The sequence below is a fragment of the Glandiceps talaboti genome, chromosome 14 (genome assembly GCF_964340395.1).
Source record: "Glandiceps talaboti chromosome 14, keGlaTala1.1, whole genome shotgun sequence".
In the NCBI taxonomy this organism is placed as follows: Eukaryota; Metazoa; Hemichordata; class Enteropneusta; family Spengelidae; genus Glandiceps; species Glandiceps talaboti.
The window spans coordinates 4,914,754-4,942,550 of record NC_135562.1 but is presented as its reverse complement, the minus strand read 5'-3'; the positions used below and the strand labels follow the sequence as shown (position 1 = coordinate 4,942,550).

At 38.0% G+C, this 27,797-nt stretch overlaps 1 protein-coding gene across 1 annotated transcript; it reads left to right on the top strand.

Annotated features, from left to right (window-relative positions):
* Window positions 1-550: 550 nt before the first annotated feature.
* LOC144445585 (uncharacterized) lies at window positions 551-27,072 on the top strand. Its single transcript, XM_078135192.1, has 8 exons — window positions 551-647; window positions 17,230-17,420; window positions 17,914-18,232; window positions 18,428-18,573; window positions 20,644-20,693; window positions 21,563-21,718; window positions 22,559-22,668; window positions 24,157-27,072. Exons 2-8 carry the CDS (start codon window positions 17,248-17,250, stop codon window positions 25,594-25,596), a joined length of 2,394 nt encoding a protein of 797 aa, XP_077991318.1. The 5' UTR covers window positions 551-647; window positions 17,230-17,247; the 3' UTR covers window positions 25,597-27,072.
* The last annotated feature ends 725 nt before the right edge of the window (window positions 27,073-27,797 follow it).

Genomic DNA, 27,797 nt, shown 5'->3' with positions numbered 1-27,797 from the left:
GGAATTGATTAATGCAGTTCACTCTGGTGGCGGTAGTGGGAAATGACCAATACCTTTAAAACTTTTAACGTAGTGGCAGCGGTGGGATTATAAGCCCCTATCATTGATTCTGAGACTCGTCTCCATTTCCATGTCTGACAGTGTTTTACATTTTTGAAAAATAAAAGTTTAAAAGGGCTGAGGGTCATTGACGGAGGGCCACTTTTTAGCACAGAGGAATCGGACAGGGCCATATTTTACGCACTAGCCCGGCTCTCCTCCTGTCATTACTGAAGGCTCCCTTACGATGTATCTCAACAGGGCAGTGCAAAGGTTTCTTTTGAAAACTTGATAAGACAGAAAAACACTATATTTTACGCACTTCAAACTTCCAATGTATTTCTTTGTGTTTTGACTGACTATGGAGTGATATATTGAAGCAGTTCGAAAGTTCAAACGTTTATTGAAAGGTGGATGCCGAACTGAAGAAGGAACAAACTCTGCTTATATTGGAACAGGTCGCCCTTTACATATCACGCCCTAAATAGTATTTGCGCAATAGCAGTGTACGCATTAGGTGAGTAGCTACCACCAATGTGATATACCGTATGTACTTACCGCTGTCCATTCTGTCGCCTGAATCTCCACAGATAGTCGGAATGTCATGGGTAAGTGTTTCAATATTTCATTCTTTTGCTCTGCCAACTTAGTAAGATCAGCTTGTGTTTGAGAAATGTGTGCATGGAAAAATGTAACGCAAAGAAGCCCCCACAAAAGTACCCTTACGGATATCTGAACGAATTGTATGCATAGAACCAATATGAAGCGGCTAGATGGCCTTATTTACCTCAACTTCGATCCCTTTGATTAACTTGTTCAAATAGCGGTAAATAAAGACATCTATCCGCTTTCACCCCATCAGATTTTAATCAGATTGGCATAGAACTAGAATATAATATCATTTCAGAACTTTTAGGGAAGGATAGAGTACATGTATTAGGATGCAGGCCAACATCGGTCATGACTATGGTTGTACGGAGTAGGTTCCGTCTGACCTCAGGATATTTTAACTTTATTACTTAACAACATGCTGTGGAAAGCATGGTATAGTAAACACAATACGATACAATACAATACAATACAAGACAAAAATACAATACACATTACTTTTCTGCTGTCACGAGCAATATAGTAACAGATGAGCCATTGTTTCGTGGGTACACCCCCTCGCCACAATTTACCTTAGCTTGGTACTACATTCCGCATCGTTACTGAAAGGAGAGGTCATACGATTCTAAGTAGCCTGGAAGTCAGTGACAATATGATCATATCATCATAAATATCCCCATGCAATATGACGAAAGATCATAATCAACGTGTCTACTAATCCCGGACATGTGAAACAATATACCAACATACAGGATATAAAACGAAGAAAATAACAACTGTGTAGATCCGATAACATGTCCGCAGAAAATAGGGTAGGTAAGATAGGATTTTACTTTCGATTTTTGACCTATTCATACTACCCAAAGACAAACCAATTGTCGGTCAGCATACATCTTCTGTGATAGTTTGACGAAGAGTGTAAGACAATTAATATAAAGACCAACAACACAACATGTAGCCAGTACTATGATAAATTTCCCGTGAAATGGTTTCTTTGGAAATCATAAAATAAGACGACTTTGTTCTTTTTCGACCAAGAAACCAAGAAAGTTCACGCAAAAACAGATAATTATAGATGCCATCTTCTCGTGAACAAATCTGAATAAACACGGTGTTTGTAACATACAAACCAAATACAAAAAATAAACTGATGTGTGGTTTCAGCGAAGAAATCAGAAAACCAAACATAAATAAAAAATTACATCTAACCTTCCCATACATATAAACAAGTGAATATAAGCAACGCTAAGACCATACATATCATATTGTTACGATCCAAAATATCGTATTTCGGAATTATTGGAATAAATTCTACTTTTCGGCATTGTAGGCCATAGGTCAGAAATAGACTGGCGATGACGAATCTGGGCAAACATGATGTAACTGAAATTCACATGATTGGTTAGAGAAAAGTATATAATAACTTTTATGATGGCATGATCTTAGGGTGTGACTTGCTATTTATATAGTCGTTGTGTAAATTCCATTGTATTCGAAGTATACTTAAGATGAGAATAAAACATCCAGAATCAGGAGAGGAGCTCAAGAGAGACGAGCTCTCGGGTAGGTGATTCTGGCAAGCCGAAATATCTTCTCAGTCGTGACTAATTCCCGACTTGGACCTGAACGATCCCGTACGAGAGTATGAGAGTGTGAGTGCTAGAGTGTAACGTCTGAACTGTCCATACTTATACCGTTCAACTCTACGACACCCAACACTGGTGGAAAATCCAACAGGTCCACTTAATGTTATTACGTTCTGGTAGAAGACTGAGAAGAAACCGACATTTACATCCTTGTCAACGGCCACCTACAGTAATGGCAGAAGCAGACCCGAATATCCAGCAAGAAGCTCCACAGCCAGAAAACAATGGAGCAGAGGTCAACCAAGGCCAGCGGCAAGACGCACGGCTGGCTCACCAAGAGCTACAACGCATTGTCAACAGAATGCAGAATTTGACGGTGGGTAACGATATCATACCACCTCAATTTTATGGGAAGGAAGATGAAATACCAACCAGATGGTTGCGTAAATTTGATGCATATGTCGTCCTTAAGCAGTTTGACAATATTCAACGTCTGAATATTTTTAGTCTGCTTATGTCTGGTGAAGCAGAGAGATGGTACACGTCCTTGCCTGACGACCTGGCGAACAACTGGGAGAACATGCGTGCAGCTTTCATCGGACGATTCCAGAACAGAGCACCACAGTGGCGTATAGATCAAGAGCTAAGAACAATTAAGCAAATGGACAAAGAAACAATCGAAAAATATGCAAATGGACAAAGAAACAATCGAAAAATATGCAAATGGACAAAGAAACAATCGAAAAATATGCCTCGCGTTTAAGGGATATGTGCTATCGTTATAACAGAAATGATAACGAGCTTTTTAGTTTATTTTTACAGGGGTTAATACCGTCTATACGTAGTACGGTAGTCAACAGAGATCCGGTCAATTTCCAGGAGGCCGTGGCTTTCGCCCGAACAGCAGAAGTGGTAGAACGGTTCGACGATGATGTCAAAGCACTGAAAACTGGTCGTACTTCCGACACGTCTACAGAGGTTTTACAACAAGCCTTCGACTCTTTGCTAAAACAGAACGAAGTTCTACATGAGAAGCTATCAGCAGCGGCGGTGACGCCCCTCCCTGTACCAGCAACGCCTGTTCAAATACGACAAGAACCATACGCAAACGCTGGACCACGGTCACGGGTAGGACAGAGCTATAATTATTCTAACGTAAATAAACCGCCAGTAGTAACTCCACGTTATGGCGGTCGACAAGTTAATACGGCTAAGCAGATTTGTAAATTTTGTAATAAGCCAGGGCATTCAAGTCCTAATTGTTATGCAAATCCTGATCGTGGGTGTTACAATTGCGGGGAGATAGGCCATGTGGCCAGATTTTGTGATAGAAATGGTGCACGATATGCTTTTCCAAAAAACGGGTAAACGTTGCGAGACGAAAATTGTATAAGCAGTCAGATGAGAAATCTCGCAACGGAGTATCTTTAAATCTCAATTGTGTTAATTTGCCAGAGTCAATGATTGTAAATGATAATTTATGCCCTTTATCTGTCATAATGTTGACACATTGTTTGACATGTACGGGATTAGCAGTCCTCTACCGGAGCTAATATTAAAGTTTGTGTAGCGGGTATTAACCAACTCCTTGTCTGAGTTGCCGCTGAAGTCTTATCAGTATTGGATAGTGTAAGACAAAGGGGGACTTAGAAGGTGTGAATTGGGTTGACCTTTGTTGTTCAAGTAAAACCAGTCCGGCAAAGTCAGAAACCATATGCCTGCACATGGAAGTATAGAAGGGGAGCCTCCATGGTCTCAAGAATGAAATGCAAGAGTACGACCCGGACCAAAATAATTTGCCAAAATTACGAGGAGAACTTAATTACGGAGAAAAATAGTTGTGGCGAGTAGTATTAAAAATAAGTCATACTACTGTACCATGAATGGAGTAGTGACTGTACAGTAAGGGTTTAAGGATGAAGGGCACAACTGTTACCATTCAAAAGAAACGGTAAACATTTAAAAAACGAATTTTACACAGATCTTCAGATGAGCTACACTATAATATTAGACACGTCTCGTTGTTCAGTCATATCAGGGCTTGTGAATGTTGTATGGCTTATTTCTTCGCCGCGAACACTGCATGCTGTGTGTGTCCTCACCCGAATGTGTACACTTTTATCTCAGTTATTATCATCACCTAGCCTGGCAAGGGGTGAGACAGTGTGTACTTTATCTTAATCTAGTCTAGCAAGGGTGAGATGGACTAATCCTGCCATCCTGTGAACTTGTCGGGCATAAGTACAATAGACACCGGTGGAAAGATAAACAACGCGGCTCCGCCTTGTTGTTTATCTTTCCACTGGTGTCTATTGTATACTTAATTAATGTGCGTATTTTTGATCGTAAAGTTTCAGCACTTATAGATACAGGTTCCGATGTATCAATAATTTCAGAGTCTTTGTTAAATAATATTCGTAAGTTAAGAAAGTGTAAGCTTTTCAAATCAAGTTATAAGATAGTTACTTTGCCAGATGGGCGTACTTTGCCTATTTTAGGATGTCTTAGAATTCCTGTTTTCTTTACTAATCGTGCGATTACTATGCAAGTCTATGTCCTCAAAGAGTTGAAGCAGGATTTAATTATAGGCCATGATTTCTTACGTAGAAATGGAGCTATTATTGATTTTATGAAGCGCAAAGTTACTTTACGTCCATCGTCCCTTATACGCGCGTCTAAGACATATTCTATACCTGCTCGTTCAGAGTGTGTTATATCGGCGCGTGTTCGTGGGAATTACCCTAACGGTATAGTAGGTCATACTACAAACACAATGTCGCTTGCTCACATTGGTATTGCTACTGCGAGAGTTTTAGGTGCTGTGCAGAATGGGCGCGTTCCGGTTAGACTAGTGAATTGTAGGGATACGCCTGTAAAATTGAGGAGAGGTACTCGTTTAGGTAATTTCAGAATTTTGCCAGATGGTACTGATATCCATACTTTTGATACTAATGTTAGTCGCAACGGGCCAGTTGTACGTCCAAATAGGTTAAGTAAACAGGAGTTTTTAAAGGCATTTGATTTTGAAGATTCTACTTTAACCTCAGATCAGGTATTGCAGTTACAACAGGTATTATGGAAAAATAAGGATGCGTTTGTTGATGACACTAACACCTTGGGATATTGTGATATAATTAAGCATAGAATCAATTTAAAACCAGGTAGTAAGACCGTATCTCGCCCTCCATATAAAGCTTCTCCAGATAAGCGTGAGGAAATTAAACGACAAATTGATAAGTTGTTAGACCAGGGTTTGGTAGTTCCCTCAGCTTCTCCTTACAGTTCTCCGGTTTTACTAGTACGTAAACCAAATGGTGAATTTCGTATGGTTATAGATTATAGGATGATAAATTCTATTACAGAACCCATTAAATTGCTTTCCCTCTTCCTGGGATAAAAGATACTTTAGATATCATTGGGAGTAAATGTCCAAAGTATTTTTCGACCCTAGACCTTAGTTCGGGATTTTGGCAAATAGCTATAAATCCTGACGATGTACATAAGACTTCCTTTGTCTCTCATTACGGTAAGTTTGCTTTCAAGGTGTTACCTATGGGAATGATGAATAGTTCGGCAAGTTTTCAAAACACAATACAGTTCGTTCTAATAAATTTGCTAAACGACTCATGCTGCGCTTACATGGACGATATTTTAGCATTCTCAGCAACATTTGAAGATCATTTAATTCATATTGATGAAGTTCTTACACGTTTACGCGAAGCCAATTTAAAGTTAGGACCACGGAAGTGCGTTTTTGGTAGGCGCGAGGTCAAATTTCTAGGTCACCGGGTCAACGAACACGGGGTCATGGCAGATCCTTCTAAATTGGAAGCTGTCAAGAATTTCCCCACACCAAAATCGGTTACAGAATTAAAGTCATTTCTGGGTTTGGCTAATTTCTATAGAAAGTTTATTAAGGATTTTGCTAAGATTGCGCATCCATTGCATGGTCTATTAAGGAAAGGCGTCGACTTTGTTTGGTCACGTGATTGTGAAATAGCATTTGATACACTCAAGACGGCGTTAATCTCACCTCCTGTACTAGCGCATCCACGGTTTAATGAGGAATTTATTCTATATACGGACGCGAGTAGTTTTAGTGTAGGTTATGTGTTAGCTCAAATTCAGGAGGGTGTGGAAAAACCTATATGCTATGGTGGCAGGGCGCTGTCGAAACCACAACAAAATTATACAGTTACGGAAAGGGAATTTCTAGCTTTGATTCACGCTCTTTCGCAGTGTGAGCAATATTTGCATTCTGTTCATTTTACGGTTATTACAGATCATGCTAACCTTCCCTATTTGATTAAGACTACGGAACCTTCGGGGCGTTTAGCGCGATGGGTACTCAGAATTCAGGGTTTCGATTTTGACATCGTGCACAGATCGGGCTGCAAAATTCCCCATGCAGATTCATTATCACGCAGGGTTTATGATGACGGAATTCATAATTCTGATGTAACTTCTGTTGAAACGGCTCCAGCGGCCTCAAATACACAATGTGTCCAGGTACCTTCTACTGATAAGATAGTGCAGGAATCCAGTAGTAATAAAGGTGACGTTGTTAATACGCAAAGTGTTGACAATGACCCTGTAGTTGACATACCAACCTTGTTTACTATTAGCAATGAAAATAGCGTTGACGACATGACTTGTTTGACTTTAGATTCCGATGACGAACTAATAGGTGTTAATGACTTGAATGATAACAGAAGGACAGGTGTAATAGCTGATAGGCAAAGAAACGACAATCATCTAAGACCGCTGATTGACTTTCTTGAATCGGGTGACTTACCGACTGATGATAGACATGCTAAACGCATAGCAAGCATAAGTGCCAATTACGTGATTATTGACAGAGTTCTGTATCATTTCTGGACGCCTAATAGCAATAAATCTGATAAAGACATACGGCGCCAGCTTGTTGTACCTAAGGATTTACGACTTTTGATTTTGCGGAGATTGCATGATGATGTTACAGGTGGACATCTAGGCGTTCTAAAAACGCTGGGTGTCATCAGACAACGTTACTTTTGGGATACACTTATTAAAGACGTTCATAAATACGTTAATAGTTGTGTACATTGCCAAATGCGTAAACCGGGGCATAGAACACGCGCTCCTTTATTGCCGATTCCAGTTACAGGATTATTTGATAGGATAGCTATTGATTTCTGTGGGCCTTTTCATGTTACTAAATCAGGGAATAGCTATGTTCTTGTTATTACGGAATACTTATCGAAATTTGCATGGGCGTTTCCTACTAAGAATATGACAGCAATTACAGTTGCTAACATCTTATTCGAGCACATATTCACGAATTACGGTTTTCCGAATGTCATCTTATCAGACCAGGGGCCCTGTTTCAATTCGCAAATAATGCGCGAATTTTGTCGTTTTTTTGACGTTTCAAAGCGTTTTGGAACGGCATATAGGCCTCAAACCCAGGGTATCGTCGAAAAGTTTAATTCGACGTTACTTGGAATGCTTTCCATGTTTGTTGCCGACCGGGGAGATGACTGGGACTCATACTTGGCGGCAGTTTTGTTCGCGTATAGAGTAGCGCCACATCATTCCACGGGTGTTTCGCCATTTTCGGTTCTGTTTGGAATGGAGCCACGCCTACCGCTAGACGTTACTTTGCTTCCCGCGGTTAGCAAATCGGCAAGTATCAATTTTCATCTGAAAGAATTAGCATCAAAACGAAATATTGCAATAAAGATGGCAATGGACAACATTAAAGTCGCACAGGAAAAAATGAAAGAGCACTATGACAAGAGAGCTGTACAACACGAATTCACAATAGGGGATATAGTTTATTTATATAACCCAGCAGTGAAACCAGGGAGAGCTAGAAAGTTTCACAAATATTATAGGGGTCCATATCGAATTGCTGATTTCATACCGCCACTCAATTATCGATTGCGTTACGTTCATTCAGGAAAGTTATATCCTAAATTAGTACACCATAACAGACTAAAGAAGGGTTCGCTCCGATCTACATCCTTAGAAGGTAGTACCCCGGATGTCGATCTCGGTGACACAGACACAGACACGGACACGGAATCACCACAAAATTCGGGTGGTTTCGTTCCCCCTCGCCGTTCGCAGGCGCCCACGTCACCTTCAACAGAAACCGAGAGCACAGAAAGTCGAAATAGCGACTCGTCTTCTGTGAGCGCAGAAAGTCAAAGTAGCGAGTCGGCTTCTGTAAGCGCTTCGATTCGGAACTCGAACGATAATCGATATAGATATCGACGTAGGCGAAATAAGCCGTCTTCACGAGTACCTATTGATTATGACAGTGATAGTTTAGCAGGAGAAAACGAGCCTGCTGGGGACGATACATATTATCGCATCGATAAGATTTTACGCGGACGGCACAAAAACGGTATTGTGGAATACTTAGTGAAATGGGAAGGGTATCAAAGTTCAGACAATTCATGGATACCGGAATCTTATCTGAACGATGAAGCGATTAAATCTTTACGCGATAATCCGGTTGTAATTACAGGCAAACGACGCTCTACTTAATAGTTAGCACGGCTTCAGAACGGGTTCACTTAGTTAGTTTAAGGGATTGATATTTGTTTTCACCAAGCCTTAGACCGGTCGCTCGCACATTTTAATGTCCACTTATTATTATTTTGAGTCGTTAGATGCTAATTGCCAGCCTAATGAGACGATTACTTATGAACATATTTTAAATGTTCCTGTTTTATCTACGTTGTATAACAAGGAATTTGACACGTCACTGTTTGACTATACTTTAAATGACACACTAACTATGCAACTACCTCAAGTTAGGTTGATCACAGAAAGTTGGAATAAGTCTTTGTTCAGGGATACTAGATTAAAATTGGAATTGAATAGGGTTTCACAGGTATTGAGAAACCATTCCCATATATACTTAACTCCCATGGATGAATTTAATAATTATGTGGATAGTACCTTAGTTAAGGGTGATTCCAGCTTTCTATAACTCTTGCGATTCTGAGTGCCAGTCCTATACGTGCACAAAATATACCGTGGGATTCAGTTGGCTCCGTGTTGACGACAGAAGCCGGCACTGTTGTTAGCGGCGGAACCAGCGAGATCTTACTTAATGCTATTGCGGTAGTTGGACTGGGACTTATTGTCGTATTGTGTTATAAGTGTAGCTTTAAATGTTTTAGATTTTGGAAGAAATGTTTTTGTCCAGTTAAAGTACCTATAGACGCAAAACTTTTGTTCTTGACTAATTCTAAGGGGTGTGAAACTGACTTTGGTACACAGGCTGATAGCGATTGTTTAGATATGCGCGAAATTATTATAGAGCCGCTCTGCGAAGATAGTTTGCTTGCTATGAATACAAGTAGCAGCGTGGTGGTAGCCGATGTTCATTCAGACATCCCCGACACGCCCCTTATTCGCCCTGCTAGTGTTGCGGCCTCCCCTGAAGACGATACTCCCTCATGGTCATTATTTTAGGTCTTGCTTCGCTAACATTGAATTTTGGATTTCTTTTTGGATATTGACTACGATTTTTGACTACGGACTTGACTTGCATTCTAATTGCAGGAATGCTATAACTTACTGTACTTTTGTAGAACAATCCGTTGCATATATGATTTACAATTATTTTCATTTGATTGTGTATTTACTTTTATTTTACGGGTATTGAATGCATGTTTTTGAAACGAACATTTGAACTTTTATCATGTTTCACGAATTATGCTGTCGTCTGTTAGATTTTATGTTCGTGACATTTTGTTTTCTTGAGATTTTTTTTATATATATTTACAGGACTGATCACTACTGTCAATTACTGTATTCCATAATCAATATTTATATATGACTACTTCAAGTGCTATGTTTACTTTCATGTTTATTCAAGATATATATCAAGGTTACTATGCTATTTTAATCGCTTATTTGATTTCATAATTGGTTTACATTGTAATTTATTCTAGGTATACATGTATTTATCTCATATATATTTATATACTCTGTATTTAACATTCCTTGAGACGATTTTACCTGATTACCGATTACATATGGTATCTATGCAACGGTGTTACTTAGTTGTTATAAAAAGAAAAACACAAAAACAAATTTACAAGAAAGCTTTGGCTATGCCACTCGTCATGTTTCTCCAGTTCTCAAGTCGCGGGTCGCTCCTTTAGGAAAACGGGGGGTGGTGTTACGATCCAAAATATCGTATTTCGGAATTATTGGAATAAATTCTACTTTTCGGCATTGTAGGCCATAGGTCAGAAATAGACTGGCGATGACGAATCTGGGCAAACATGATGTAACTGAAATTCACATGATTGGTTAGAGAAAAGTATATAATAACTTTTATGATGGCATGATCTTAGGGTGTGACTTGCTATTTATATAGTCGTTGTGTAAATTCCATTGTATTCGAAGTATACTTAAGATGAGAATAAAACATCCAGAATCAGGAGAGGAGCTCAAGAGAGACGAGCTCTCGGGTAGGTGATTCTGGCAAGCCGAAATATCTTCTCAGTCGTGACTAATTCCCGACTTGGACCTGAACGATCCCGTACGAGAGTATGAGAGTGTGAGTGCTAGAGTGTAACGTCTGAACTGTCCATACTTATACCGTTCAACTCTACGACACCCAACAATATAACAAAGTAAACGGGAAAACGTTTCAGAGAAGAAATAAACAGATATTATTTCTGACCGAATATTCAAAACCAATATCGAAAATCAGGAGTGACATATCATCTTCCAATGAAAAAGTTACAATGAAAGTATTCGTGGACATAGCTAAACTTGATACATACCATTTTTTGTTCAAGTTACGTATCAGTATGGCCAATAATGCAAAACACTTTCACACAAAGTACCAACGCACACGTAGAAGAATTTGTACTAATACGATAAAACATAATTGCGTGTTTCCGATAACATGAATTCAGAAAATAGGGTAGGCAGGTCGGGCATTTACTTTATTCTATCTTTTAATTGTTTTTATTTTCTAAATATTGCTTCGACCCCCAAAAAAACAATATGTCGGTCAGCGTACCCCTTCTGTGATAGTTTTGATGAAATATGTACAAATATCGCTGGGGACGAAAACAGACGTACATGAAGGCCAATTCAAGAACACAAAGAATGTCTTATCTTTTTGTTTTAAATGTTTAAAAATGTTTAGGGTCCGAGGCTTAAACTAGGGTCAGTCGGGTTATCGGAAACACAATCTTTTTTATTGGCCTAACAGTAAAATACCGCAATAAATGGTGTACGATTTTGTGAACAGGCTCACATTACGTACACATGACTGTTAACTCTATAATGCCTCGATTTACATTGCATCACAAGATCGAGCAAAACACCATTCTATCACATTTTGCGATTTAGCGAGCGGGCAGTCGAAATTAAACCTACACTAGCTGCAACGGGGATATTATTTTTATGAAGTAACCGAAGATATATTCACTAAAACACGGTCAATTACTTATAAAAAGACATTGTATCTGTCAATATTATCCGTGGATGGTGAAGTGACAAGTTTAAATCTTGAGCGAAAGCTTGTTGGTTTTTAATTCTGTCACCATGATAAAATTGCACTAGTTTGTAATTGTAGTATACATTAATGTAGTTTTACGATCAGCCAACTACAATCTGTTCACTGAAATGTGTAAATTACAACCAGCCCCTACTGGCTACCAAGATCTATCTCACAACTGTTCATCGGATGCATTCATCAATCACCTGGCACCGATAAAAGTCAAATGAAAAATCACACATTACCCGAACAGTAGACAAAATCAGAGCTATATCTCCATAAACCGCAGTCGTCAGCTATATCTCCATAAACCGCAGTCGTCAGCATGAGCGATCCACACCCTCTAAACTCACGGTCATGGGGGTGCTGTATTATAGTGTAGCATACAATTTGTTATATAATTATTCATTGCTTCTGCTAACTCGTTGCCTCTTAGCAGAAAGATAACCAGAGTCTATGCATCCGACAAGCCATTTATGACAGTATAAATCAAAGCAATGATAACAAAGAGACAAACAACTTCCAATAGTGGAAAGACCCTGCTCGACGATTTCTAGAGAAACAGGGTAAAGAAAATCATAGAAAATAGTCGAAAGACAAATAATAATATAATAACGACTTTTATTTCAAAAAGAAAAAGGGTGACCCTGTTAGGTCCAGCCTAATCTTCCCAGGGGCCCTAAAGCAAATGTACACAATACAACAACAAAAACAAAACTAGGTAACACACATAAAAATTGAAAAACATTAAAAAGTATGAAGCGTAAAAGAGATAAAATTGTATAACCACAGACAATGTAAAAGGATTAAAGAGATTCAAATAAGTATGAATTTAAAGATTTTTTGAAACAAGTTAAATTCTTAATACTGATAAGGGTGCCCATTTGGTTACTTGAACTCCTTTTATGAAGGAGGTCAGAGAGGTACATAGGAGCCAGGTTATGTAGACATTTAAAAATCAGAATGTACTTGTTAAATAGAAATCTCTTTTCAAGTGGTAAAATATGAAGTCGTTTAAAAAGGTCAATACTGGAAATCCCTTTGGATTGCATTTCAATTGTAGAAATATTTAAAATTAGCGGGATTGCACGCTTCTGAAGTTTATATATGGAAAACATTTAACCAGGAGTTGCCAGGCAATGGTGGGGGTACCGTCAACAAGCTAACCGGTCGTAATAAAAAAAACCTCAGCCTTCTAAGATACCAATGGTAAACGTGTCCATGGCAACGAGTTAGCAGAAGCAATGAATAATTATATAACAAATAAAGGACTACGAACCCTTGCAGTACGAGTCATTCATTTTGTGTGACTGAGGGAGGTCATGCGTATCTGAAGGCTACTATAAAGCAGACATGGCAACCTCGTGCTTTGTTGCCTCTTAGCAGGAATTTAATGGATAGGTTGTCTATCCCACCAATGCTTTACATTAACTGCCAAAAGAGAACAAAATATTGCGAAACAACTTTTTACAGCAAGTTACGCCAGGCTCATGTGACAAAACAATACAATTTTGGCCCTAGGTACTTGATATAAATCAAGCACTGTAAACATTTATATGGCAAAGGTGTACTGGTAGGTAATATTTTATAGTCTTGTAAATGCACTGTCTGGCACTGCAAGTTACCAACTGTAACGACATAACAATAGTAGCTTGATGTCTCACCAGCTATTTACGTTAGCATACTTCTCAGTACATACACTTTGAAACAACTAATTACAACTATCACACAGTTCCCGATCAAATACAATTATCGATCAACTTATCACAATTACCACTGGCTATTCTATTGCAAATTGCGTTATATTTAAACTGACATATCTGATCGAATTTTGACATTATCAATATTTTCCATCATGTATTTAACCCAGCTGTCGCACAGCACACTTAACTGACATTAGTGATGTATCTTGGCAATCAGTTTACGACTGTCCTGATTCATCCGAAGCTTCTACAACATAGGATGATTTATTTCATAATCTTAAGTGGCGACAACTTCGTCAAAATAATTACTAAAGCATAAAATCAGTCAGGAGACCTCAGATTACGAAAGGTCTGTTTATTAAATCTATCAATGTAAAGCACATCCGATACACGACATCGGATGCCATCACATGCTAAAAATAGATGGTCATTACCTATGCGAGTTTCAGTTCGTTGGGACAAATACCTTAGCTCAGTGAACAAAGGACTTTACGAGGATCTATATGCGTGAGTGGGTGTGCAGTGTTATATGCAGCATACTAACTAACTATTGAAATTCACACATTACCAGTGTTCCTGTCCAGCCATATTGGCTTCAGCTTTGACAGTGCTGATGTTGCATTTTGCAAATGTTGAATATTGCACATTGCAGATGCATTATGGTAGTAAACTGTGTGGTTTAAATCTTGTTTACAAACACTACAGAAAAAGGGAAACACACACTTACATTATGTTGTAGTTATTTCACTATTAGCTCCACTGTCAACAACTGCTAAGCAGAGCTTAAGGGTTAGGTTGATTTTCCGCATTCGTCTGTTATCTCTCATCCCTCGTCCTTCAACTCTTTCTATTTTCTTCTTCTTCTTCTTCTTCTTCTTCTTCTTCTTCTTCTTCTTCTTCTTCTTCTTCTTCTTCTTCTTCTTCTTCTTCTTCTTCTTCTTCTTCTTCTTCTTCTTCTTCTTCTTCTTCTTCTTCTTCTTCTTCGAAAACAGCTGGCGGATTGCTTTGAGATTTGGAGTGTATGTGGCTTGGGAAATCTCTAGAATTGTTCATGCCAAATTGAGTTGTCGTTTTCTTTTTACGGATGATTTTAAGGGTATATATGGTCAAAAATAGCACCAATGGTGTTGTCGCACAACTGTAAAGTTTAAAAAAAATTATTTATCCAGGTGCTGATCCATGCTAGGTAGAGGTGTTCGTTTGAAGAATGATTATCCAGTTGTCTATCCACCCCTGTTTTTATCTTTGCAATAAATGTGATCCTTTGGCTGTTTCTATGGGTGTGGTCTTGTTGCTAGGTACATTTATAAACATTTCTGAAGGTTTATTCACTTGTCTGTTAATCCCTGATGTTATCTTTGCAATATATGCTATCATTTGACTGTTGCTATGGGCATGGTCTTGTTGAAAGGCACATTTGCAAACACTTTTTGAATGCTTGTTCACTTGTCTAAGAATCCCTGGTTATCTTTGTGAAATACGTCATCGCCTGACTGTTGGCATGGGCGTGGTCATGGTTGCTAGGGATATTTGCATACATTTGTGAATGTTTGCTCACTTGCCTACCAGATGATGTTGTTATTTGACCAAAGTATACTGGCATTTTGTTGTTGCTAAGGGCGTGGTCATAGTTGCTAGGGCCAATTGTGTCAAAATGCTTTGAACATAATCTGCAGAATAAAAATTCTAGAAACATATCATCAAATTTCAGTCTTGTTGACCAAGTATTTTTGAGATATAAGTTTTTGACCAACTTTCATATTTTTACATTTTATTTGCATATTGCTGCTGAGATCATTATATGCTTAATATTTCTTCATCTATACATCGCAAATGCATCCCCATCAAATTTCAGTTCAATCTTCTCAGTAGTGTTGGAATTAAGGATTTTTGAACAAAAAAAACCCATTTAGTCCTAATTTGCATATCACTGATGGAATCATCATGTCATGAAGAAATCTTATCTACACACCCCTAAGAACGTTCCCACCAAATTCCAGACCAATCTACCCAGTAGTTTGTGATTTTAAGTTTGTTGACCAAAAATGACATTTTTGACCCAAATCACACACCTGTCATGCGATCATTTTGCTTTGAACAATTTCCCAACTAGACACCAAAGGTAATGTCCCCACCAAACCACCAATACCAAGGCAATCGGTATGGCTGTTTTTGAGTTTAAGTCGTCCTCACACACACACACACACACACACACACACACACACACACACAAGCACACACACACACACGCGCGCGCGCGCACACACACACACACACAGACGGAAGGGTGGGCGGGCAGGCAGGCAGGCAGACAGACAGACAGACAGACAGACAGACAGACAGACAGACAGGCATCGCACCGCACTATAGCCCTACTGAACCTTATCAGTTCACTTGTGCTAAAATGGTATTTGTGACTTTCACTTTTTCTTTGAAACAGGTGGTCGGATTGCTTTGATATTTGTGTTGTATGCAATGTACATAGGTTCGTGATACGAATTATTCTCTCTAATTTTAGCAGATGTGGAGGTATTTTTGGTCGAAAATCATATCTTCGACTTCTTCAAAACCGGAAATCGAATAACTTTGATTAATGGTGTGCATTTTTCTTATGGGAAGACTATTTAAAAATATTCATGCTAAGTTGATAGTAGTCATTTACTATTTTTAGTGGATTAGGTACTTTTCGACTTCTCCTGTGAAACCTGTGATCAAATTGTTTTGATGTTTTCGTACACGGGATATTGTATCGAACGGTTCTGGGGAAGAACTCGACAGCCTCGAATATTTAAGTTTGGTGGGAGTTAATTCTCAAATAGAATTACCAGAAACCTTAGTTAGTCCTTTTGTCGTCTGACTTACCACTGAGAGTAAAGTACACCTCTTTCCTAAGCTCAACTAAGTTATGTCTGTCTTTGTCTTGTCTCAAACTTGTCACTTTTGTCTACAGTCTAAACTTCCCCAATATCTACGCACGACTGACAGCGAACTGTTTCTCTTCGATTCTCCTCAGCTCTTCCTCCCAAATTTTATTCAAAATATGATATTAATGTTGAGCATTTCTTTCATTCCCTACAATACATTTATGGTAAAATCAAACGTATTACGTAACATGTAAAGAAAGTGTTTAGGCCAAACAAATTGTTTTGTTCCGGTTACCCGACCCCACCTACTTTTACACTGCCGACACTACTTCTTTTTTATGTATTCGAGAAAAAAATAAAATGGTGATGAAGTCTCGCGAGAAATAGTGGATGCAGAAACTGGCATCAACTTAAAAAGACAATATAAAACTGTTCTACCAATCTGTAATGGCTGTACATCTGATGAGAAGAAACAAATAACACAGAGATCATATGGAAAACAACGGAAAACACAACTACCTGAACAAGAGACTCAAACATGAAAAAAATCTACCCACCCCACCTATTCTAAAATTGAACGTTATTGGAACCACACAATTATATTTTAAGCCTTACGTATTATACATAATAATGACTTGAATATCGAACTTTACCCTGTGTCATATGAAAGTCCTTTATGATAATTGAGTGACAACATACAACAAATAACACGCTCTGTTTTGACATCTGCTAACCCATATGACCTCAGACAACGATTCGGTTGTTCTAATTGATTCATAACGTACACAAACATTTCTTGTAGTTAAAATATAGTTAAACAGTGATTGGTAACAGTTCAAAGCATTATTCTTTTAACAAATCAAATACACCTGTTTGATATAATACTATGAAATATGTTCTTTTCCTAGGCATGAATTCTATGTAAGATGGCTTGGCTAAATCAAATAGACAAAGCTGATATCATCAGTAACAACTTAATCGTCCAGAGAGGCAAAATTGGTTCTGGTTGCTATGCAGACATTTATGTTGGCTTCTATAAAAAGCTGAATCATAAAGTAGCAATCAAGAAATTTACATATGATGCGATACGAGACGAGGAGTAAGTAATTTCAAATTTCAAATAAAGTTACGTGTGCTGGAACTGACACTTTTTTCATTGTGCAAGATTTGAACTATGACTATGTCCCAGTCAACTCAGCTGTATAATTGGGGACCTGGTATGATAGAAGATGTAACTTGAATGCTTTAATCCTATGCTCTACAAAGGATTATATCCTCCCGGGGAGTTGGACTACAAAGGGCTCGTACATCTTCTAGGTCCGTGCTATGGGTAATACTTGTAAAGCTGTTTGGGCAAATTATTATTGTTATTTATTTATTTATTTATTTATTTATTTATTTATTTATTTATTTATTTATTTATTTATTTATTTATTTACTTATAATGAATATGTAACATAAAAAATCTAACCTAATCAACTGTTTACTCTATGTTTAGCTGGGAGTTTCAGTAAAGACATGCCATCTACAATATGAGCAAGATATATAGATATATAGAACACAACTATTTCTTATTCTTATTCATCACACAGAGATGTAAAACAGTTACTTGGTGAGTTCAAAGCTATGAAAAAGGTCCGTCATGGGGATAACGTAGTGACCTTACATGGAATAATGGTTGAATATACAACACCAATCAAGGCATCACTGGTTATGGAATATATGTGTAACAAATCATTGCGACATTTCCAAAAGTCTCTTAAAGAGAAGGAGATCAACTTTCCGTGGATATTGCGTACTGATATTGTCAGCAAAGTGATTTCTGGAATGGCGTTCTTACATGCTCAGCGCATACTCCATAGAGACCTGAAGTTAGAAAATGTCCTAGTGGGAAATAAAATGGAGATTAAGGTAAAACTATGAATTCTTCCCGACGTTTTAAAGCAGTATTCCTGAAGCAAGAGATTTGTGACTGTCAAAGAATGTAAATAGTACATTCAAGTTGCATTTTTAAAGAGTTCCAGTGGCAAGAAATATAATAATATATATTGAACATATGTCAGTAACACTAACAGTAATAACTCTTTTTCGTCTGTCACTTTATAGATAGCAGACTTTGGGTTATCAATCACCAAAACTTACTATGTAAATGAGAAATCCGAAGATACTGCAGAAGGAACACTTGTGTACATTGCTCCCGAATGCCTGATGGAACTTGATGAGTTACCTAACGAGAAACAAGACGTATATAGGTGGAGTTATGATGTCATTTTTATTCCATTATTAATTCATATCAATTCAATTGAAGGCTGTAGTCAGAACTGACCGGGAGGAAAGAAACTTTTTCCTATCCCCACCCTTCCTGCACCATCCATTTCCACCCTCCATCGTCCAAACATCAAAAGTTCCAGCATTTCCCTCCCAACCTCTCAAACTCAGGAGGCGAGGAGGGCGAGGGGGGCTAGGTCATGAAATGATGAAATTATACGATTTATTCACGAATTACAATAACAAAATATTTATAATCACATACGGTATAACCCCTCCTACCGCCATCAAGTGAATGAGCGTTTGTTCGAAGTATTTCTCAGAAACTATAATAACTATACATGGAAAACTAGGAATGACAGTCATATATTTGTATCATATAAAGCAGGCTGTCACGTTTGGTCAAGGAGAGGATATTGGAAGGGAAGAAACACTGAAGTTATTATATCTTCAGCATGGTATTTGTGCATGCTCCAAATGTTTGCAAAACAAATAATGCGACCGCGCGAAACACTATTTGCAGAACACCATGACTAATATCGTAATAATGTCGCTTTGCCAGTACTACATGTCGTTGGAGAGAGACAGAGTGTATCACTCATTTAACTTTTAGGTTGCGTGACTCGATCGACATGGTGGTGTGTGATGAATAGACTAGAATCGTCGTTGGGGGCGCTACACATTGATGTTGCTAACTCCATGACAGTTCAGACCACTACAGTTTTAAGTGCTCTGAGATGTAAGCGACAACGATGTCAAAGACTGACAGATCAGCCGTTGAGGGCGCGGTCTAATCTCCTTTAGAGCAGGCTGTAAGCCCGAACCGATGACGTAGTTACAGTCTAAAAGAACGACAAACCATTCTGACTAGTGTAGGAAATTACTAAACAAGATAACTGTATCCAAAGTATGCAGATTTGGGTATAAAATTGTGTTTTGTTAATAAATCTAATACGGCTCGGTTGATTTATTTACCTGTACTTTCTTCATATTGTCACTTGTTTTCGATTGTGTTGTTTCCGAAGTAAGCACCTCCTTTCTACGTCAGACCTCAGACCTCTATATAGTGGTGTGAAGTCTAACCCTGTACCATCGCAGTTAATTTAAATTTCACGTAAACAAAACGCTCAATCACGATCATGATTACATTTATGTAAACATTTAAAAATGTTTCACACATGTCCTATAAATGAAATGGTTTTACATCGTCAAAATGATTACAATGAACAAATTACAAATCTGCCCGACCACAATTAATTTACATCAGGTTTACCGCCATTTCTAACTTGCCGCGCGAGATCCCCTCATGATATTACTTTGTCCGCCATCTTGTAATCACGTGAATCACGGTTCGGGGCATGATTACTGTGATTACCAAGCATGATTGTGATTGGTACTTATCAAACGTGATATCATGATTGTGATCAATAAATCATGATTATGATTGTGCAAATCGAACGCGCTCCGGGTTAGATGTAGGAATAAGGCGCTCACTCCAGCTACAACAAAATCGAATCGAATAAGGGAGCGATAAGTTTTTTTTCCATACAAGTAAATTTATGTCAATAAGCTTATGGCTTGAAATGATTTAAAAACTTTTGAAACTCTACAATTAGTGATGCTTGTATAGTAGGCGCGCACGCTCGTAGCGTGCACTTCTCCCCATACTTTTGCCAGTTCTCTCCCTACTTTGAAACTTACTGAAACCCCTAGGTTTACAATTATATTAACTCCATTTCTAATATTGCACTTTATAATTAGCTGAATTAATTTAATCTATAATGGTAATAGTTCACTCAAAGATATCCTAGAACTTTTGGTTACTAAACCATGAATGTCCATGAACAAACAATAATACTTCTCATAGGGTTCCTGTCTAAAGAGCTTTATACATGTGAAGCAATGGATTTGGGATAGCAATTTCACCGGCCCACCCCGGCCGTAAAAACTGATCGCTCCCTAAAGAACAATTATATTATGAAGGAAACAGAGGGATTCTACATTGTATAAATGTAGTGTACTCATATGATTCCTTTCCTTTCCCTATCCTACAGTTTTGCAATCATGGCTTGGGAACTGTGCAGTGGTGAGATAGCTTTCAAAGGTAAAACTATTACAGTATGTTTTAGTGACTGAAAATTTATTACACCTCTACGTTTTGAACCCCTTCTTACAAAAGTTTCCATTGGTCAGACTAGAATCACACACTGTGACATTGCCCGAGCGTGCAGAGGCTAATGATCAAGATTATTTATTGTCCTCTGGAGTCATATCAGCCAATATCGTTTTCTGGTGTCAGGCACACTACAGTTAGATACTCGACTTTCTTAGGGTATTACATGTGATAACAAACAAATAGAAGTGGCATCCAATTGCAACAACTAATGTCATGTCCCGCATTCAAAGGTTGTCTACATGCAATATTTTGTGTGTGTTTTTCCAATCCATACAGTCTGCAGATCCAGGCGAAAACACAACAATAACTCTCCCTACTTTAGTGAAGACAACTGCAGAGCCAATCTTGAACATTAAAGCAAATGATATCTGCCCGCATATACACTTGTTCTAAAGTACTAAATAAAAAGAACAGTAACTGCCATAAATAGTGAATTGAGTGACAGGTTTGTTGAGAATAAAATAAAATCCAGAAACAATTTTTTTTTTTTTGCCTTACAGATACTAATGTATCTCCATGCTTTGAAGTTGTCAGTCTGAAAGACGCCAGTAGACAGATTATCGAATAAAAATCGGCTCCTTTCATAAGCGAATCAAACCACTTTAATAGAATAATATGCCAAAGGAAAGTAAAGGTTTCGATTAAAACCACTGGAACCATATTACAACTTTGATTGGGTGTAATACTACATTATTGAAGCTATGCTTATATTGTGTACAGTTGGGAAATTGTCCCTCCAATCGGTACCATAAACTAGCTATTCTTTTAATCAACACTTTGCAATTTCTTCACCCCAGGAGCAAGAAATAAAGAGCACTTGTGGATGGCAGTTGCTCAAGGAAAACGCAGGCCGAAGCTAGACACACTTAGATCAGAAAAATGTCCGCTGGAACTTATCGATATTATGGTAAGATGCTGGGCACATGATGCTAAAGACAGACCACGATTTCAAGGTACTATTTTACAGTTATTGTTTGATAATGAAGGCAGTATAGAAGTTTTTCACCCATAGGTTTGTTATTTAGCATCTATTTTCTAAGGATGAAAGCTTGATTGTGACATAGCAGTCCGGGGAATGATGTGACGTCTTATAGTGCCTAAATATGGCAAGCAACAAGTGATTTATGACAAATCACATTTCAGGTGCATTTATTGAAGCAACTCATCAAGCAACTTGCTTTAAATTTGTGGAAATCATTGACAGCCAAACATAGATCTATGTCCCTTGTCTTCAATACAACTGTAGAGCTGCTTTCAGCAAACTGCAGATTCGCCTGTTTTACGATAATGTCATGCAGGGCGCGTGCACTGGTGTCCTATGGTAAATAGATAATAGATACTACCCAAAGTATGCAAATGTAGTCATTGTATTGTGAGAAGCTAGTCCTTACCATATGACATGGTCTGAGCCAATCAGAGGCGAGTGTAAGATAGAACTGTTATCTAATATGTATCAAGTAATAAACCATTTTGGCAATGAATATTTATTCTGATTAAAATGTTCCATTCAGACATTCTATTGATTTGTCGATTTGCTGTTGTTGTTGTTGTTGTTGTTGTTGTTGTTGTTGTTGTTGTTGTTGTTGTTGTTGTTGTTGTTATAACAGGACTAGGGTAGTACCAATTGTCGTCTGCGTTCTGTACTGTTATGTGGCACACAGTTTATAATCCATGTGTACATTCTTTATTTATAAAGACAATGGGGGTCTAGGAAATCAAACACATATTTATCTTAAGAAAGCCATTGGCAAGAAATTAATTAATAAATTTTACTTTCGTGTGTCTTGTTTCAGACCTTGGCAAGGAAATGCTCAGATTTGACAATCCAAAATTTGTAAAGCAAGTGGAAGAAGAGCGTCATGAAGTTCTGATGGCAATAATGAAATACACTGATCCAACTCAGGTTAGAAGTAATACCAGAACGTTTATATGTGTCTTCATCATCAATGTTTGTTTGTGTTATACTTCAAAGAATGGCATAGAAAATATTTTACAAGGCTAGAACTCCAAAGAAAGTTCGTTTAACTATTTGAGAGGCGAGATTAATCTTATTAAAAAGTCAACAATATACACTATTACCATACCATACTCTCTTGTTACAAAGCTACTGTGATATGCAAAAGCGAATAAACGAAAAAAGACCACCAAAGTCTTTATTTCCAATCATATTTTGTATAAGAACTAAATTGTGGTTAATTGCGAAAATGATCTGTGTTTGAGTGCCTTAACCATCTGCACGGTTTTCCAATTGGTTTGTCATTTTTACACGATGCTTTCATACTTTCATAAACGTGACAATGATTTGAAGAGAAGTGGAATAATTTAGTTTGAGTATGACCTCCTCCCCACCCTATACATAATTTTGACATATCAAACGTGTATGAAAAGTCATGGTCTTAACATAATGCTGTAACTATAATATCATTTGAATGTATATGTAATTGAATATTACTGATGTTACTTTTTGTAATTTTCTTTTTTTTTGTACATATATAAATCTTGATTCTGTGAACATGTATATTATTTCTCAGGGTATCTCCGTATATAGCATACATTTCTTCGTTCAGCAAAGGAAAAATACGAGAGACCCAAGTGGCCCTAGCGACTCGTAGTGACAACCTTTAGGTCGCGAGTATTTTCCAGCTCAAAAATATTGGGGAATAATATAATTATACCATCGCCGGTAATATTTTTCAAAAATCGGGAAAAGTAATGGCAATTGTAAGCGTTTTGAAAACAGCATATTTCGAACACAGCAGAACGAATGACGTAGCCACTTGTTGTCATGATGTAGAACGACAAGAGTATATTTCCGTATTTTTTATGAACCTGGCTCGTGCATGGTATAATAATACTATTTATATCAACATTGGCCTTCGTAAATTCAGAAATAACTTGTCAGGAAGCCTTTTCTAATAACGCTACAGAAATATACTAGAACCATGTATTCCTATCAAATTATGTCAATTTTAGTGTTTGTTGTCTACTGTTCATACATTCAGATGTAGCCAATACAATCGTCCTTCCACTATTTTATTCGGAACTAGATATTTAGCAGGGGGGGGGGGCTATTACAATAGGATCACTCCGTCTGTCTGTGCGTCAGTGCATCCATTCGTAATACTTCATTCTCAAACGTGCGATATGCAATTTCATTCAAACATGTCACAATGACAACATGTCATATAGGACATATGCACATCACTTGCCAAATGGTAGCAATATTTGTAATTAAAATTCACCACTTACTGTGTCGCTCAAAAACTGTAATACCATTGATTAAATTCTGGTATATTCTGAACAATTCATGTTATCATAGCTGATGGGTACATGTGCATCTGAAATTAAACCAATAACCAAACTAACACATTTCTTCCACTCTGTCCGTCAGGAAGAAGATTTCTCAGATCTGTATGACCTGGTACAACCATCTGATGATGATATACTTTATGATGAATTTGGCTTCCAAAAGTATGATACCATTGAAGGAGCACATGGCGGTACAGTAGAGGGTAATGGAAAGGATCAGAATCCATCTCCGGTGACCAGGGCAGATCAAGAGACCGAGCCAAGTGGTAAAATGTATCTGTCAATGGAAGGCAAATCTCAGCTGCCAGATGACTATGAACGCATTCCTGATCAGTTTGTTGAAGAATGTGAATATCTATATGAAAGCCCATATGAAGAATTCGAGCAGGAGCAGGACCAGGCAAAGGGAAATGTGTCAACATCAGATGATGACAGCACAGTGACGTATGAGCCAATAGATCCCACGGGTGCACGTCCCCCAATGCCAGTCCCTCGTCCACTTCCATGTCCACGGCCACCAGCCCATAACATGGGGTTAAAAGACACGTTTGAATCCATGTCACTTTATGGTTATGAATCGAAATACACGAGTAAAGCTCCCCACCAGAATCCAGCTGTGGTCGGCCCTATCATCTCCAGAAATACAATTCTTGACTACGAATTGTGTTTTGGCAGAGATGAGACCAAAAGAAAGGGACTGAAATGTCCCTTCGGTATAGCATCTCACAGCTTATATGGTTTCCTTGTTTGTGACACAGGTAATGCTCGAGTGCTCCGCCATGATATGTATGGCAGACGTCTCAGGTGCTATCAACGCAAGACACGCTTTCGTCGTCAATTCGAACCCTACGACATTGCAACAACTACAGATTTCTTCGTTGTTACAAATCCAGCTGGTAATTGCCTTTACATTTTCACATACGATGGCGACGTCATAAGGCAATTTGGTGACAAGAAGTTCAAGTTTCCCTGGGGAGTTGCTATTACCAGTGAAAATCGAATCGTGGTTGTCTACCACCGTAGTTGTCTCTTGGTAGTCTATACCTCCCATGGACAACCGATTCAGGAGATTGGAAGCCAGGGTAAGGGGCAAGTGCAGTTCAACGACCCCACATACGTAACCATTACTGAATCTCATAACTACATCGTCTGTGATCGGGGAAACTCTCGAATTCAGATAATTACTCCAAATGGTGAATTCCTCAGTGAAATTGTGGGTGTGAACCCAACTGGCGTCGCTGCAATTGGTCCTAATGTGTTGGTGTATGCAGACGACAAAGAGAAGACCATTATGATGTGTCTGTATGGTGATGAATTCGAATTCATAGAAATAAAGCGGAAGGAGGACAAATTGGAGTCCCCTACAGGAATAACCATAACCACAAGTGGAAAAGTGGCCGTTGTTGACAACAATGGTGTTGTCTACGTGTACAAGCTGACGACTGGAGACCAGTACGTAGCACGGCATGTTGTGGTAGATCTGAATAAGGAATCACACATTTATGATGTCATCAAAGAGTAGTGAGCAAGACAAGTGAACACGGGCAAGACGGGAATCAACCCTGCTTTCACTCTCTTTGCTACACAAGGCAAACAACAGCCATAGAATTGATAAAAATATACCAGATGAAGTCTGAATAATTTACAAAAGTGAAGTCTGAATAATACTTTAATTGCAGCAAGTACTACTATAAAAATTCTAACAACAGTACTAAGATGAACTGTGGGATCAGCGGAGAATATTACACTACTAGTATTACATGATTGTAAACGGAAAGAGAAGAGGTTTTCTTATACCTGATCGACACCACGATATATATATTAATCGAGGCATGCCTATTCACACAAGTGATTGTACATTTATGGAATTATAGGGTTATTGATATTCAGATTTTTTCAATGAAAACAATATATCACGGATCTGTTAGCAGGTATGAGAAACAGTCCATCACAATAACTTTTTCTTAACATGGAAGCGGGAATCTTCACCAATGTGGACCATGCCAAGATTTTCATTTCTGCTGAAACCGGCATACTATATTGTAAATTGTTGCTTGGATGACGACAGAAAGATGACGTGAGTAGAGGCTGTGTAGATGTTGACCTAAACTCAGAATGTAAACTAAGGAGGAAGGCTAGCTCGTTGGAATGTCATAGTACAAAACAATACATGCATGAAGATCTCCATAAACTACTGTCGCGATAACACAATTCCTCAATTCGAATCCATTTGTTGTAACAATATCTCTCATAAACCACTTTGTTGACATTACGTTGGAAATACAGTTCCGACTCATACAGTAGACACATCATATGATACCACCAGCCTTATAAGAACGTGCTCCCGACATTTATCCTCAGACTAAAAGTGAACAAATCATGCCATGACAGACGCTGTCCTAATCATAATCATTCCAACAAAGGACAGATCTCAAATTCAACAGTAACATCCCAAGATAACTATCATAACCAGAACGCATTTCAAAGGATCGAGAAGTGTAGTATAGAGGTGTTATTACATATTGGGTTAGTATTACATATTGGGTTGATTATTACATATTGGGGTGATACAGAGGTGACAATAAGGTGGTTATGGGAATGATTGACTAAAGCAGATATTTTGAGGCAATTAGTTAGAAAATCTTAAATGAATGAAGTACAAATGGTAAATCAAACAAATGTGACTAATACCCAGATTAGAGACGAAGTATTTTGTTGCTTTAAGTTTTGCATTTAACAAATTCTGCTAGGAATTCGTATTTCAGTAAGTTGCAAGAACATCAACAGTTGGTACCATCACTGTTGGCTCTTTCTATACCAGATGGCAAACGATAATCATTAGCATCAGTCATCATCAACAATGAACAATTAAAGTGACATTTGATACATATATGTTACCATCACTTGTCTTCACAGACATGTACAAGTTCGATAAGAAAATCAAATATGACAGAACCAACTCTGTAAGCCGCCACAATACCTTTCAAATGTTTTGATTCTTTTGGGAGTTATTTGGTTTTGAAATATCATATCAAATATCACATTTAGAATGGTTCGCTTTACCTGTATATGTCGCAATAAAATTATTCAGTAACAAATCTGTAAGTCTCTTCATTCTCTCCGGTTATTCAACTTATTTATCATCGCCCTCTCCGGTGCGTTTTTCACAAACTCATTACAATATCATGATCACGCATAGTACTTTTGTGAACTTGTTTTTCATTTAGAAATCATTCAATTTAATTGCAATGCGTTAGAAAACACAAAAAAGTAGCGTTATCCTATTAAGCTCAATCGGGAGATGATGAGTAAATGGTAAATGTTCTTAAATTAAGGAAAACATTTTCCTTTAAAAAACTAAGTGAATAAAAATACTGTTAATAGTTGAAACTTATGAGAATTATAGAAATCCCCCAAAGAATGGTACCAGTCTATGATGATAACGAAAGTGTACAGAACTAAACTGCTCTGTTAATCCCAGGAGCGTTGGAGGGGGGGGGGATTGTTATAAAAAGGTATACGGGATGTGCCACCCTATTAAATGTCTTTATTTTTCACGAAAAAACACTAAAAATGGGATGAGTTTCCATCTGAAATGTCCCTAATTACAACTTGCAATTTCGTGACTTAAATCATGTGGTACTAGTGCACAGTCGTCGTCATCAGATTATTCTCACTGGTTTGTAAGTAGTCATACCCATAGATGGAGCTAGTCGGAGCTCG

Coding starts and splice junctions, on each gene's coding strand:
- LOC144445585 (XM_078135192.1), top strand. CDS start 17,248: ATGGCTTGGCTAAATCAAATAGACAAAGCTGATATCATCAGTAACAAC. Junction 20,694..21,562: donor TGGTGAGATAGCTTTCAAAG/GTAAAACTATTA, acceptor TCTTCACCCCAG/GAGCAAGAAATAAAGAGCAC. Junction 21,719..22,558: donor AGACAGACCACGATTTCAAG/GTACTATTTTAC, acceptor GTCTTGTTTCAG/ACCTTGGCAAGGAAATGCTC.